This window comes from Megalops cyprinoides, chromosome 10, assembly GCF_013368585.1.
Source record: "Megalops cyprinoides isolate fMegCyp1 chromosome 10, fMegCyp1.pri, whole genome shotgun sequence".
In the NCBI taxonomy this organism is placed as follows: domain Eukaryota; kingdom Metazoa; phylum Chordata; class Actinopteri; order Elopiformes; family Megalopidae; genus Megalops; species Megalops cyprinoides.
This window is the reverse complement of record NC_050592.1, coordinates 37,439,613-37,455,282: the sequence shown is the minus strand read 5'-3', so window position 1 is coordinate 37,455,282 and position 15,670 is coordinate 37,439,613. Positions and strand designations below refer to the sequence as shown.

Below are 15,670 nucleotides of genomic sequence, written 5' to 3'. Positions count from 1 at the left end.
AACCTACAAGCATGCCCTCACAGCTACCAGATCCAAATATTTCTCTACCCTTATTGAGAGAAACAAGGACAATCCTAGGTACCTGTTTAGCACTATCGCCAGATTAACCAAGAGTCCTGCATCAGCTAACCCTACCATACCAGCATTTTATAGTAGCAATGAGTTTATGAACTTCTTTGATAGTAAAATCTTAAAGATAACAGAAACAATACAAAAATTCTCATCGACTTCTGCCTCCTGCCAGGCCAGTCCCGTTCCAGATTATGTAGGTATGTCTATTAGGCCTGCCTCACACTTTGACTCTTTTATACCCATTGAATTTTGCGACTTTTCTTCTTTTATCAATTCATCTAAAAACTCTACCAGCTAACTTGACCCCATACCAGCTGGCTTCCTAAAACAGCTACTGCCTGAAATTGACACACCGCTATTAAATCTTATCAACGCTTCCCTTACGTCTGGACATGTACACCTCAGCCCTTCAAAGTAGCAGTTATCAAGCCTATTCTGAAAAAGCCCAATCTTGATCCCAATGACCTGTCAAACTATAGGCCCATCTCGAACCTTCCATTCCTCTCAAAAATTCTGGAAAAAGCAGTATCAAAGCAACTCTGTGCCTTTTTACACTCTAGCAACATTTTGGAAGTTTTTCAGTCCGGATTTAGGCCTCACTACAGTACGGAAACCACTCTCCTGAAAGTGCTCAATGACAAGAGACTGTATTCAAGGGTAAAATAATGAGTCCTTCTTGGGCACTGGGACTTAGTGTGGGGTGGTTGTTATGGAGCAGGGCTTGCCCCAGCTGTATAGATGGATTAACATATAAAAACTGTAAGATAGGCAAGTCTCTCTGAATAAAAGAGCTGGCTAACCACTGGGCACAAGCCTCCCCAAAGAAGAGAAGCACATCTGCTTATTCAGTGTTTGTTGCTACTACTCAGAGGGCAGGACCAAACATACTGGCTGCTTCTGAGAGGGAGGAGCCTATACAATTGCACCTTTCTGCGTTTTTGCTTCACATCTCAGTCTGGCCCCTCAGAGATGACTCCACACTGCCTCCCTGACTGTTCCCACTGCAGGGCCCTGACCCTAACCAACCACAGGTTTTAACCACAGCATAAAGAGTGGCTGCTCGTGGTTCAGGAAGCCATGGTGTAAACCCTAAATTACAGCCTTAGTATGTAGAGAAGGGCTGGGGAGGTGGTGCAGTGCTGTGAGGGGTGGCAGCTGGAGGGGCATGTGCACAGTCCTGCAAAACACGCAACCCACACGCCCACAGACGCAGCCAGAGGAATGAGGCGCAGGTGGCCAGATAGAGAGGCTATGCATGACATCACAGATAGTGATATATTCCATTTCCTACAAATGATACACTCAACACACTAAAACAACACCTCCATCAGAATACTGTTACAGTGTCACAGTACAATGTTATAGTGTCACAGCATGATGTTACAGTGTCACGGTACAAACTTACATGGATAACAGCACACTGTTACAGCCTCACGGCAGACTGTTACAGCATCACAACACACCGTTACACAATAATGGCAAACTCTTACAGCATACTGTTAAGGCATCACAGCACACAATACAGTGTCACACCACACTGCTTGTCCATTACCTTGTCACTGCACACACCAGTTACTCACACATGTTCTCATATCATGTGATCACTTTTTCTCAGATGAATCTCCTTGATCCCAATAATCTCCTTGATCCCAATCAGTCTGGTTTCAAAAGTGGCCACTCCACTGAAACTGCTCTGTTGTCTGTGACAGAGGCTCTAAGAACAGCTAGAGCTATGGGTCAGTCCTCGGTTCTCATCTTGCTTGACTTGTCAGCTGCCTTTGACATGGTAAACCACTGTATCTTATTGTCCATGCTCGCTGACATGGGCATCTCGGGAAAAGCACTCTCCTGGTTTGAATCCTACCTCACTGGGCGTTCATACAGTGTGTCTTGGCAAGGGCAAACATCCTCACCCCATCGCCTCTCTACAGGGGTGCCACAGGGCTCGGTGCTGGGACCCCTTTTCTTTTCAATATACACCACCGCTCTGGGCTCGATTATCCGCTCACATGGCTTCTCATACCATTGCTATGTTGACAATACCCAACTACACTTATTGTTCCCGCCAGATGACTCCATGATACACTACGTGGCATGAGCGAGAAATCGCAGCAGTATGGTTGCTGATTGATGACCAGCTATCCTTCAGCAACCATACTGCTGCGATCTCTCGCTTATGCCGCTTTGCGCTCTACAACATACAAAAAATCAGGCCTAACTCAGTATGCCACCCAACTCTTATTACATACCATGGTTATTTCTCGCCTCGACTACTGCAACGCTCTCCTCGCTGGCCTACCAGCATGTGTCGTGAAACCCTTACAGATGATCCAGAACGTGGCGGCGTGTCTGGTTTTTAACAAACCCAAAAAGGCCCACGTCACACCGCTACTCATCAAGCTCCATTGGCTACCAGTAGCCGCCCGTATAAAGTTCAAGTCACTAATGCTCTCTTATAGAGTGTTTGCCGGCTCCGCTCCCATCTACTTGAACTCCATCTTAATGGCTTATACTCCCAATCGATCACTGCGTTCCTCGCATGAACATCGCCTGGCATTGCCTTCCTTATGCACAAGGCAAGCCTAGTCCAGGCAGTTCTCGCAGGCAGTTCCCCGTTGGTGGAACAAGCTACCAAAGGCTATAAGAGCAGGGGCGTCCCTCTCTATCTTCAAGAATCTCTTGAAGACTCACCTCTTCCGAACTCACTTTCTCGCCTAACATACTAACATTTCTAACCCTCACCTTATTCTGTTGCACTTTATCTTATAGCACTTATCGGTTCACCTTTCTGTCTGCATTGTCTTGCTTTATCCCTTACAGCTCCTTTAGCACTTCACGCCTACTACAAGGCCTCCTTTCATACTGTAGCTTGAATGTATTGTAAGTCGCTTTGGACAAAAGTGTCTGCTAAATGAGTAACTGTAAATATAAATGTAGATTGGCAAATCTACAAGATCATCCAGACCAGGACTACATTACAGCAGCTTCTCATATATTAGCTAGCAAGTAAAAGCATTCATTTTCACAGAAAATAAGAATAAGACCTATCCCTAATGCTAACATTAAATCAAATGATAGCACTACATACAGCCCAAAAAACCCACACCTGCCTCTCCCCCTACCCTCCTTCACTTCTCTAAAATGCACAGTTCAGCCAGAGATATGCTGTTTCATGGTAAGTTAAGCTGTTTCATTTTGGGACCAGAAGCCTAAAAAACTCACATTTCCCAGGTGCTACTGGTGCCAGAAGCAGATGGCCCATTTATGATCTATCACTAATGTGAAGACGGACATGAAGGAAACTGGATGGCCTCACGCCTGTTATACCCCAGCTCCTCCTGACCCCCTGCTCTTCCTGCCATTTCAACAGCTTTTCCTTTCCAGACATCCTCCAGCCTCCTCCAGCCTGAGAAACATCCAGCCACCAATTCACCCCGACATCCCAGCATGCTTTGCCAGCCCTCTAACTCTATTGATGTCTGTGTTCGTTATCACAAAATTTATTGCCAACTTGTCTTGACCACACAGGAGTTCCTCCAAGTTCAGTCCAGAGAGCTGGGAGCACTGGGTGTTCTCCTCTGACAGGGATTGTAAAAACTGAGCACACAGCCCCATGGGATGGACTCCTCAAAGTTTTTTCATAAGAAAAAATCTTGCCAATTTCAACCTTTAAACTTTTAAAGAGGCTACAAATAAATGGTGTTCTCATAAACAGGTTCTCACAAACACCTATAGCTTCTTTCTAAAAGTTATTCTTTGTAAAGGAGGATCTGATTGCATGAACTATGTAGGAGACTGTAGGCATTTTTGGAAAATATGCTCTGAAGATCCCCACAAACAGGAAACTCTTAGCTGTATGTAATACTGAGATATACGTGTACACTAAGAGTGGAAGGATGGGTTAGCACACAGAAAATGATTTTGTGTTGAGTTTCATAAAAATATATATATAAACAGCAACTGAAATAAAATTGAAAATACAAACTGCAAAACAAAAATGCAGTACAGGCAAAACATTCACCACCAAGTGCCACTGACATAATCATTTCAGAGGAATAACACATCAAATCTATTTCTTTCCAATACGGAACCAATTTTGACATATAGCAAGAGTAACTGTCATAACCAAAGTTGTTTCAAAAGTGTTTTAAAGAGCAAACTTTGTGAAAAAATTTGAAGAGCTCATTTTTGAGGGCCTTCTTCTGAGCTCAGTGGACATTTTCCAGAGAAGAGTCGTATTCATTCTGCTATGAAGACTCGTGACTCTGCACACAGGTGGCTCGGGATCCCATTTCACTGAGGTTCAGCAAGAAACATGCACTCTGCCTGATGCAGGTCCCGGATTCACGTTTCAAACTGCTCGTGATCAAGGAAGCACCCCTTCCTGGAAACACTGTGATCATGTCAAACTCCACTCAGGCTGAAATGGCAGCACCATTTCAGGCCTAGAACACAATCTAGATGTTGGGGTTGGACAAACACTAAAAAAAGGGACTAATTTTAATTTACTGATGACACAATGCTAACCAAGCTGTTGGTGAAGCAAAGCTAAGGCCACAACACTATCCCTAACTCTAGATACTAGGGACTATGGGCACAAAATGATTCATTCAACTCATTATATAAAGTGTTTTGCAAAATACTGTTCACGAGATGAAATTATTAACAAACCGTATACGCCCAATAAATAGTGCTGATAAGAAAATAAAACGCACCACAGCTTTGAGTGCCAAATTTCTTTTATAAAATGTGTCCATTTTTGGCTGAACTCTGTTTAGCTACATAAAGCAAGAGAAGAGACAGAGTTGCATGGATTACATGACACTGCCACTGGACGTAGTACCTAGCTTGTTACAATACTTATAGTCACTTTTGTAACATTATGTAAATGGTGTTGCTGGATTTGCTAGCTAGCTAGTGAAGGTCAGGTGACAAGCTGGATTTTGAGACATCTTTGTTTATTTCATCTTAATGCTGCATAGTACAGTTCAGTGGCTGGCTTACTACCAGAACTACATATTTCTCAAAAGAGATAATAAACATTTCCATCTTCAGTTACTTTGCTCTTGATGTAATGTGGAATGGGTTGCAGGGCCAAGAGATATTTTGTCATTGCCCGTTTCTGCAAAATTCAAACAACATTACCTCTCATAGCCAAGAGTCTATGTCATAAAATTTTAATGGTGCTTACTCAACAAAAAACTAGCTAAACATGACCAAAGAGACTTAGAAGGGACCTGACACTGTATACACAGTGTACATCCATAGTAACCATAACACCTATTCTTTCTGGGATGTGTGTGTGTGTGTGTATGTGTGTGTGTGTGTGTGTGTGTGTGTGTGTATTACGGTATATCATTATGTCTATAGGCAGTTGTTTTCCCATTATCAGTGTTAAGCAACATGCACATGTTGGTTTCAGTGCCTGTAATGTCCAGCTGGTGGACAAAGATCCAGGCAGCAGACACAATCCAAGATGCAAATTCCATATTCAATACCAGCCTGAACACTGGTCAGCCCTCCTGCATTCTGAGCAGTAAAACAATCCAACAAATGGAGTAATTAAACAAATGTAGTAACTGGTGATGAATGTTTTACATTTACTGCATGTTCATCTTGTACCCTTTTTGAAATGGAAGATCATAGGATAATTTCCTGTGTGCGGTTCCCCAGTAGAGCAAGGCTACCTTCATCTTCTCCAGCTCCTGCAGGCGCTCCTGCAGCTGCTCCTGCAGCGTTTCGTTCTCGCTGCCCAGCTGTGCACTGCGCTCCTTGTGCGTGTGCAGTAACTCCTTGCACCTCTGTAGCAGGCTCTCCTGCCTCCGCACCCGCTGCTGCAGGGCCTCCAGCACCTTTGCTGGGTCATTGCCTCCCTCTGCTGGTCACATGAGGGAAGCGCAACTTAGAAATCAACCGTGATCACCTCATTTATAAATCCCTGAGATAGTGGGCAAAGTTCTTTGCATCGGAACCTAGACAAAGAGAAGATCATTCTCCTATGACAATTTCAACTGTGTTCCCTGTGGTTACACCATACTGGAAATCAAAAGCTAGAAAAAATGGTAAACAAGGAAAAAAGCATGCCTAATGAGGAAAAAACATTAAATGAGGAAAAAAACACATGGAATGAGAAAACAACACACTAAATGAGGGAAAAAAACACACTAAGTAAGGAAAAAAATGTGAAAAAAGAGAGAGCCTGTGAAAATGCTGGCTGGATGAGCCAGGCTTTAATGCACAAGGAACATTCTTCTATAAGACGCTAATAGACACTAATTCACAGCTCAATTGAACTGAAAAACATCACAGAATCATACCACCAGAAGGTAAAAACACCATTTCAGGGATGAAGAATTTTGCTCCCTTGAGTGATTTACAGTACATTATGAAACATTTTGCATCATGCAGTGAGGATAGCACTTAGAGCTCTCAATCACCTAATAAGCACATGCCATCCCTGGAAAACACCCACAACTACAGATGGCTACAAGTCAGCTAATTAAGCTACTTTCAATAACAAACAATTAAATATTCATTAAATTATACCAACACTGATACAATGCTGAATATCTGTTGAGGTAACAAACAAAACTACACTGGGTTCGAATAAAAATGTAACTCAGTGAACTGACTACATTACGGGTTAGATAATTATAGTCTTCTGATTAGGATCCCTTAATAAAACTGATTATAGGAATTCTTCTTCTTAGATGCGCAAACTAAAAATTTCTGAGTGGTATGTGCATATGCTTGTGTGGAACTATTACAGACAAGGAAAAGTTTAGTATGGAAAAGCAGTGGAATCTTTACACATCAACCTTCTGTTTAAGAAAATACTTCAACCAAAATAAATGACACCTAAATGGCACCCTGAAAACAATAACATTATAGAGTGCTCTTTTTCTCTCCGCTTGTGGTCTTCGGTTCTCTCTTGCCATGATTTCAGTATGACACAAAAACAACTCACATTCAGATAAACCTAACAAAACATACCCATGACTAACATTAGGAGTTAATGGGTTGCAAAAACTAACATCTGAGATCAAAAACTTGCTGTATGCACTTTTGTAAGTCGCTTTGGATAAAAGTGTCTGCTAAATAAATAAATGTAAATGTAAAAATGTGGATTAAGTATATAGGTCCATAAACTTTGTCCACTGTGAAGAATAGTGGTGATTATTTAGTGCTCATTATATTGGTAGACTGATTAGTTTGGTAGAATTAGTATGCACAGTGTATACTAATGTGACTGTGTAGTTTTTAGGCCGCTCACGGAGTTGTGACCTGTGGCCTACTTTCCAAGAGATGCTGCTATGTTGAACTAATCATGCACACAAGGCACACTGAAAGTGTGTACGTGGCACAAGGCCGTCCCAACGGTGAGGCCTATGATTTCGAGCACTCATATAGCTGTAGAAATCACTCATGTAGCTGTAGTTCAGTATTAGGTTAGTCATGACATGTTTAACCATTTGGGATGATCAGCACAACCAAGGTACCTCAGTTCCTAGAAGCTTCTTTTATAATAAAGGTTTTGTTCTTAGGTGATATAGGGGTTCTCTACCCGGCTGAACTTTCTCCCACTCTGCCTCCCTTGTCAGTGTCTGTGACAAAGAGGAGTTGGGTCAGAGTGTACTCCTTATCAATCTAGAGATACCTTCAGAAGCAATGTTTTTCCAATTAGGCGCCAGACTCTAGGCGATGCAAGGACAGTTATAATTAACCACTCTGGACAGCTCAGGGATGGTATAAGATGTTCTTTGTTCTTTGTTTAGTACAGAAGCAACGCAACAACAACGTGGCACGGACCAGAGTCGTGTACATATATCTAGGTGTGGGTGCGAGAATTACCTAGCCGCACTAGAGACAGACTGAGCGTGAGGACGAGTGTGCAAGGCTTAAGACTCTAAGTGAGACTTAGTGCGTGTAGTACCTGAAGCCGACCTTCATGTATGAAGTCTTGCTGTATTGAAGACCATCAATAAAACCTGTTTCTACCTCATCTTCGACCACGCTCCAGACTGAAGTTCTTTGTGTAACAGTTTATTAGTTAGCTTGCGAGAACATCAATTCACCAAGAGCCAACAACTTGGTGCCGTGACTCGGATCCACGAGGAAAAGGAGAGATCCTGCCAGAAAGTGAAGAGAAGACACTTGCGCGCTTTCAACATCTGTTGATCTTCTCTAACAATTGGTGAGCCCCTTTCCTTACCTTGCTGGGTTCCAGAAAGAACCGAGACATTTACAGAGTACATGTAACACTATAAGTAAAGGCTAACAGTTAGACAAAGAACTGTGAAGATACGTGCCTACAATGAGAGAGCTGTAATCATTGTATGTTTGATGTGTACACGAGGGTGAAAGAAAATTTGCAAACTGCAAAGTGTGTGGTGCACCTTGACTGCAGAGAAAAAGAGTCTGTAGTGACCGGTTAAATGCATAGCTCCTTTGGGAGAGCGCTATAGCGGATATCCTACGAGTAAGGGTACACTGGTGGAAAATTGGCATTTGTATGTGTACGCTTGAATTCGTGGATGCACGTGCCTTGTCACGGAAGATCGCGATATTCCTACAGTTTGAAATAGATCTGTAGAAGCCCGTCAGGGAACGGAAGAGCTGTCTAGACGTTGATGTGTTTTATTTGTTTTATGTGTTTTTGTACTGTCGACAGTGAGCGAGTGAGTGTGTGTGTATATATCTTGTGGTTTACGGTGTTTGGATAAAGAGCTCTATTCAAACAACCGACGGAGTGAAACTCTCCGGGAGGAGGAGAGTAGTGTGTAAAAGACATCTGAGTTTTCCTAGTGAGAGAACTAGCACTGGTGTGACAACAGCCTGAGATTAATGATAATGGCGGGTGCTCAGGGAAACTCTGAACCTGGTGCTGACAAAACGGAGCAGATTCCTACTACTGAGAAGGGTGGGAGAGCTGCGCCCGATGTTGATTTTGAGACAATGGTGGCAATGAGTACGGCGTATTTGCGGTCCACTTTTAAATTGGAACAAGTTGAAAAAGAGATTGAGCAAAAGTATGGGATTGAGCTTGAATCTGGTGGTGTGTGGCCAATTGATGATGTTAAGAAAGCTTGGGGAAAGTCGCAACGTGTGCCTGAAAAAGAAAGAGTGCCATTAACTTTGGTGGTGTTGGGTCAATTGCGGAAAAGATACGAAAAGCAAGTAATTTCGGAGTCTGAGAGGCAATTGAGTCACGAGAAAGAAAATGTCAGGGCGTTGGCTGAGGAGATAAGAGAAAAGAATGTGAAATGCAAGAGGCTAGAAGAGGAGCTGTCGGAGCTCAGAGGCAGACTGAGAGAAAATGGGAAGGAGCAGGAGCCCTACTGCAGGGGCGGAGCTACAGTTGAAAGGGGAGCTCACGCCTGCCCCACTGCTCCTCCCTACAGTGTCTACCCGTATGCGGAAATGGAGGAAGCAGTTCAGTTTGAAAGACGATATGCATTCAGAGCAATGGCAATGGGCGCCTCTAGTGATGATGACGAGGAAAGCACGGTTGTTGCAGATGATTCTGAGCCCAACAGTGAAAGGCGCTTAAGGCCCCTAGTGGTGAAAAGGCACGGGGATCAGATGATCTACGCTCACAAAGCATGCAAGCCAGAAGAAATTGATAAGTGGTCCAAAGGCCTGCAGCATCCACGCAAGGCAGGGATGGAGACTTGGACAACAATTGAGCGTTTGCGTCACATCTATCGCCTGCATCCCAGTGATGGCCTTCAGTTACTGTGTACAGTGCTTAACACTGCTGAAATCGCTAGAGTGACTCATGAAGTTGAAACAGCATTGGGAGATGATAGACAGAATTTGGGTAATGCCTGGGAAGCAATTCGTCTGTGGATCCAACGAGCTACAAGAGCAACAACAGATTGGGGAAAAATTGCTGCCTGCATCCAGAAAGCCGGAGAAGCAATTGATGACTACTCAGACCGGTTTTCCAAGCTGTTCCTGAGACATTCTGGAATAGAAGGCCTCAATGAACGGAACATCGGAGGGAATGCGAATGGCCCACTGAAGGCAACATTCATGCAAGGCCTGTTACCTGAAGTGCGGAAGGCGGTCAAGTTGAGCACGCCTGGATGGGAAGATAACCGCACAACATTCGAAGACCTGGTGACAGCAGCAAGAAGAGTGGAAACAGATCTTGAATGCAAGATCCGCAATGTGGCTGCACAGAAGCAGAAGAATCAGAAGGGCAAGACAGGAGCCTGCAGGAAGTGTGGGAAGTACGGACATTGGGCTAGAGAATGCCGCACGGGAAACCGAAAAGGCAACGGTCCACAACGTAAGGATGCTGAAGACAACTTGGTTCGGGAATTCAAGAACCTGAGTGAAGAGAAGCAGAGGGAACTCTTGGAGTTGTTTCTGGGACACGAGTAGTCCCCTCCATGCAACCCCTCGCAGCGGCAATTGAACAACGGAACGACGGACCTTACGTATGTGCGCCAATGAATTGACGAATTGGAATTGATTTCTTATTGCACTGAATTGACTGAAGCAGTTCGAACAGCTGCCCAGCAGGTGGTGGAGGCGTGGAAACAGCCACCTGACGGGGGACATTCTTTAGTACCTGGTCAATGGGTCATGGTTCACAAGCCCCAAAGGTTACCATTGGAAGCGAAATGGGAGGGACCCTATCAGGTGTTATTGGTGACAGACGCTGCAGTCAAGGTGCAGGGGAAGCAGAAATGGATTCATGCAAGTCATTGTAAATTAGCTGAGCCCCCAAAAGAATAGGGAGAGTACAACAGCAGCGCTATGGGAAGAGTCGGAGGGTAGAACTGGAGGCAGTATGTTCCAGGGGTTACCTAAAGACGAAGAAAACATGAAATGACATGTTTCATGCTGTTTCATGTTAATACTTCTCATTGTGTTACGACCCTGCTGGAGGGCCAGATGGGGGAAAGTAGTGGAATTACACGACCAATTCCATCAAGCCCCCCAGAGCGAGTGAAATTGAGTTATGCGCCTGAGGGTATGTTATGTTGGGAAAACAATGGTACGGGTATGTTTTTGGGACGAAGTTCATGTAACTATAGTCTTTCTACTTTAAGACCATGGGAAGCGATGCATTGGCATGGACATTTTGCTGTAATATCCTTGTTCGTTTTAATGCCAAATTTAGGAGCTGAAGACAAAGCCGCTCCAAATGGGACAATGTATGTTTGTGGGAAGCATGCTTATTCATATTTGCCTGCTGAATGGTCAGGATCGTGCTATACGGCATATGTAGTACCAGCTATGCGTATGGTTAACATCAAGCATAGAGGTAAGAGGGACGTGTTCCACAGCACAGAAACTGTTGCTACCCCAACTCAACGTTTCTTTGCTTCATTAGTTCCAACTTATGGTATTACTGTCGCATTAGATGAGATTAGGCAGATGGCTTTTGCCTTAGACAAAATTGCTAATGATACAGCAGGAGCATTGACACTGATAAATCAGGAGCTACATTCAGTGCGTCAAATGACGTTGCAAAACCGCATAGCCTTAGACATTATTCTGGCAGATAAAGGCGGAACATGTGCAGTTTTGAAACAAGAATGTTGCACGTATGTACCAGATGCGTTTGTTAATGTCACCACATATGTACAAGACATTTACGAGCAAGTGGCCCACTTAAAAGCATCTCAGAAGTGGAGCTGGGAGACATGGTTAGGATCTTGGGCGGGAGAATTGTTACCCCAGATCATTCAGATTGTGACACCTTTTATTGTTTTGATTTTGGGCATATGTTTGTTTTTTAAGGGTGTAACCTGCTTGGTCAGCAGAGCTATGACACCTGCACGTGTGGCCCAGATGACAACGACGTTGAACTTGACTGAGACTTCGTTTTTCTATTAGCTTTCCTTTCCTTTTATTAATGCTAGAAACGCAAGATGCCTATGCTCTTGAGAGTATAAGATTCGCTTCGCTTATATATATATCACTTTATCTATCACATATAATCACTTTCCTTTTTTTGTGATCATTGATGAGTTTGGGAATGATCAGACGGGGGACTGAAGAATAGTGGTGATTATTTAGTGCTCATTATATTGGTAGACTGATTAGTTTGGTAGAATTAGTATGCACAGTGTATACTAATGTGACTGTGTAGTTTTTAGGCCGCTCACGGAGTTGTGACCTGTGGCCTACTTTCCAAGAGATGCTGCTATGTTGAACTAATCATGCACACAAGGCACACTGAAAGTGTGTACGTGGCACAAGGCCGTCCCAACGGTGAGGCCTATGATTTCGAGCACTCATATAGCTGTAGAAATCACTCATGTAGCTGTAGTTCAGTATTAGGTTAGTCATGACATGTTTAACCATTTGGGATGATCAGCACAACCAAGGTACCTCAGTTCCTAGAAGCTTCTTTTATAATAAAGGTTTTGTTCTTAGGTGATATAGGGGTTCTCTACCCGGCTGAACTTTCTCCCACTCTGCCTCCCTTGTCAGTGTCTGTGACAAAGAGGAGTTGGGTCAGAGTGTACTCCTTATCAATCTAGAGATACCTTCAGAAGCAATGTTTTTCCAATTAGGCGCCAGACTCTAGGCGATGCAAGGACAGTTATAATTAACCACTCTGGACAGCTCAGGGATGGTATAAGATGTTCTTTGTTCTTTGTTTAGTACAGAAGCAACGCAACAACAACGTGGCACGGACCAGAGTCGTGTACATATATCTAGGTGTGGGTGCGAGAATTACCTAGCCGCACTAGAGACAGACTGAGCGTGAGGACGAGTGTGCAAGGCTTAAGACTCTAAGTGAGACTTAGTGCGTGTAGTACCTGAAGCCGACCTTCATGTATGAAGTCTTGCTGTATTGAAGACCATCAATAAAACCTGTTTCTACCTCATCTTCGACCACGCTCCAGACTGAAGTTCTTTGTGTAACAGTTTATTAGTTAGCTTGCGAGAACATCAATTCACCAAGAGCCAACAACTGGAATGGTAGACAGAGTGTAGCTTCACATACCTTGGCTCTGGCCAGACATGTGGCTGTTCATGTCTTTGGTGGGGCTTTGAGGGGCAGACTCCATCCCCTGTGCATCTACAGGCTGTACCGAGTCTGCTTCAGGTAAAGCTCCGCCCTCTGGGATTCCCTGCAGACGCTTCTTCATCAGAGCCACCTGTAGAGGGAGATGCCAGACAAGTCAGGTACAGTTAGCCCAGCAGCAGACACAGACAGGTATCAGGTAAAGGTAATGCAGCATCAGGCTCATTTACAGCAGACTGGCCAATAGTGAGCACAAGCTTAAAACTAAACTTCATTTCTCCTACTAACATAGTGCCCAACACTGAAACAATTAATACACGAGACACAAATCTAACTGTATAGCCCTGCTGATCAACAACACCCCTTCCAATGGGAACCACCCATCAACAACATCCCTTAGATCAGGGCCCAGCCATCAACAGCACCCCTCCTACCTCGACTTGCCATCAACAACACTCATCCCTTCTGGATCTACCAATTAACACCACCCCACCCACCCAGACCTGCCTATCCACATTGATGTCAGTCCCACCTGGGTGTGCAGCACAGTGATCAGTTGGTCCTTCTCCTCCAGAGCTGCATCAAACTCCTCCTGCAGGTGCTTCTTTGCCTGCTGGTCCATCTGCAGCTCCTGTGGATGGAAACAGACACTGTGTAACTCCTCCTCACCCTTTGCAACAGACATCAGTCACAAATTTCACCACACCTTTCATATTCCAAGGCATTAAAGGGCAGGAGAAGAGGAGTATTCTACCGAATACCCAGGATGGACTCCACCTCTCTCTGATGAATTCCCAGGTTAGACTTCTCCTCTCTCTAATGAATACCCAGGTTTGACACCATCTCTCTCTGCTGAATACCCAGGTTAGAACCCTCTTCTCTCTAATGAATACCCAAGTCAGACACCTAGTCTCTGTGCTAAAGACTCACTACATAGACCTTAGATAGTTCACAGACCAGCTACAGGAAACTCCCTGCTGTCCACAGCAGCATTGGGCCATACAAATATAATGTTGCCAACACTTAAGAAACCGGAGATGACCTGGGCATGATTTTGAACATAAAATCATGTATGATATAAATAAGCAGAACTACAGTGTTACTTACAAGTGAAACTGAACAGCAATGTTGTGCAATGTTATTTTGTGAAAGGACCTTTAGCTATACACATTACACACTCTTTGTATCTACAGTTTATTTTAGATCTGTCAAACACTGCCTCTCGAGAATTGTGCACACCGAACTGATCTCAGAACAGTTTGGGAGAAAGAGGACCATGTTCTGTTTGCATTCTTTGCATGTGCCAAGTTCAGACGGAAAGACAAGCTCTTACCTCTCTCAGCTCCCCGATTCTGCGCAGTGCTTTGTCTTGGCTTTGACTCAGAATGGCCTGGACAGAAGAACACAAAACAAGAATAAAACACCACTATCATTCACTCCAATGTCATTCTCATCTCATACCCTCAACCCTGAACAAGGACCAACCATAAATCATTCCTATCATTCACTCTAATACCACTCTCCCACCCCAATGCTCAACCAGGAGAAGGCCACACAGAAACATAGAAAAGTAAGTGATTTTACACGGTATTCAATCCTATCAGAGTTAAAACCTATAAATCTAAAACTTGCATATATTTGAAACTTTACAAGATGATTACAGTTCCATCACAAAGTTGAATAAAGCACAGAACCATTCAATGCCAGACTTTGTATCCTGCTTGCAAATGAGCCTCAGGTTTACAGTGGTATAGTGGTATACTACACACTGGTCTTCATTTGCAAGGCAAGGATACTTCTGCATTTTATGCTTACAGGGACAAAACTCATAGTTGTAGTGGAGTTCCTGCTAAAAAATACAAGCTTAAATATGGGCATTAAAAGGAAAGATCTACAGAACAGCTGAACTTTTGAACCAATATTTGCATTAATATATAGTGCATTCAGAAAGTATTCAGATCCCTTCACTTTTTCCACATTTTGGTATGTTGCAGCCTTATGCTAAAATCGTTTAAATTCATTTTTTTCCCTCATCAATCTATACTAAATAACCCATAACAACAAAGTGAAAGCAGAATTTTAGAAATTTTTGCAAATTTACTAAAAATAAGAAACTGAAACAGCACACTGACATAAGTATTCGGACCCTTTGCATCCCATTTCTCTAGTAGTAGTCTTTGAGATGTTACTACACCTTGATTGGAGTCTACCTGTGGTAAATTCCATTGATTGGACATGACTTGGAAAGGCACACACCTGTCTTTCTATGCTCTCTCAGCTGACAATACATATCAGAGCAAAAACCAAGCCATGAGGTCGAAGGAACTGCCTGCAGAGCTCAGAGACAGGATTGTGTTGAGGCACAGATTTGAGGAAGGCTACAAAAAAATTTCTGCTGCTCCAAGAGCACAGTGGCCTCCATAATTCTTAAATGGAAAAAGTTTGAAACAACTAAGACTCTTCCTAAAGCTGGCTGCCTAGCCAAACTGAGCAATCGGGGGAGAATGGCTTTGGTAAGAGAGGTGACCAAGAACCTGATGGTCACTCTGACTGAGTTCCAGAGATCCTGTGTGGAGATGGGAGAAACTTCCAGAAGGACAACCA

The 15,670-nt window shown here is 43.6% G+C and overlaps 1 protein-coding gene across 2 annotated transcripts in view; it reads right to left on the bottom strand.

The window, feature by feature from the left end:
• Nucleotides 1-15,670, bottom strand: part of golga4 (golgin A4) — a 79,651-nt gene that overhangs the window by 35,979 nt on the left and 28,002 nt on the right. For both annotated transcript variants that reach the window (XM_036539768.1, XM_036539769.1), the window contains 4 exons: nt 14,400-14,456; nt 13,599-13,697; nt 13,046-13,199; nt 5,760-5,950 (listed from right to left, as the gene is read on the bottom strand). In XM_036539768.1, coding sequence (XP_036395661.1) covers nt 5,760-5,950; nt 13,046-13,199; nt 13,599-13,697; nt 14,400-14,456 — 501 coding nt within the window. The remainder of the gene's footprint in view (nt 1-5,759; nt 5,951-13,045; nt 13,200-13,598; nt 13,698-14,399; nt 14,457-15,670) is intronic.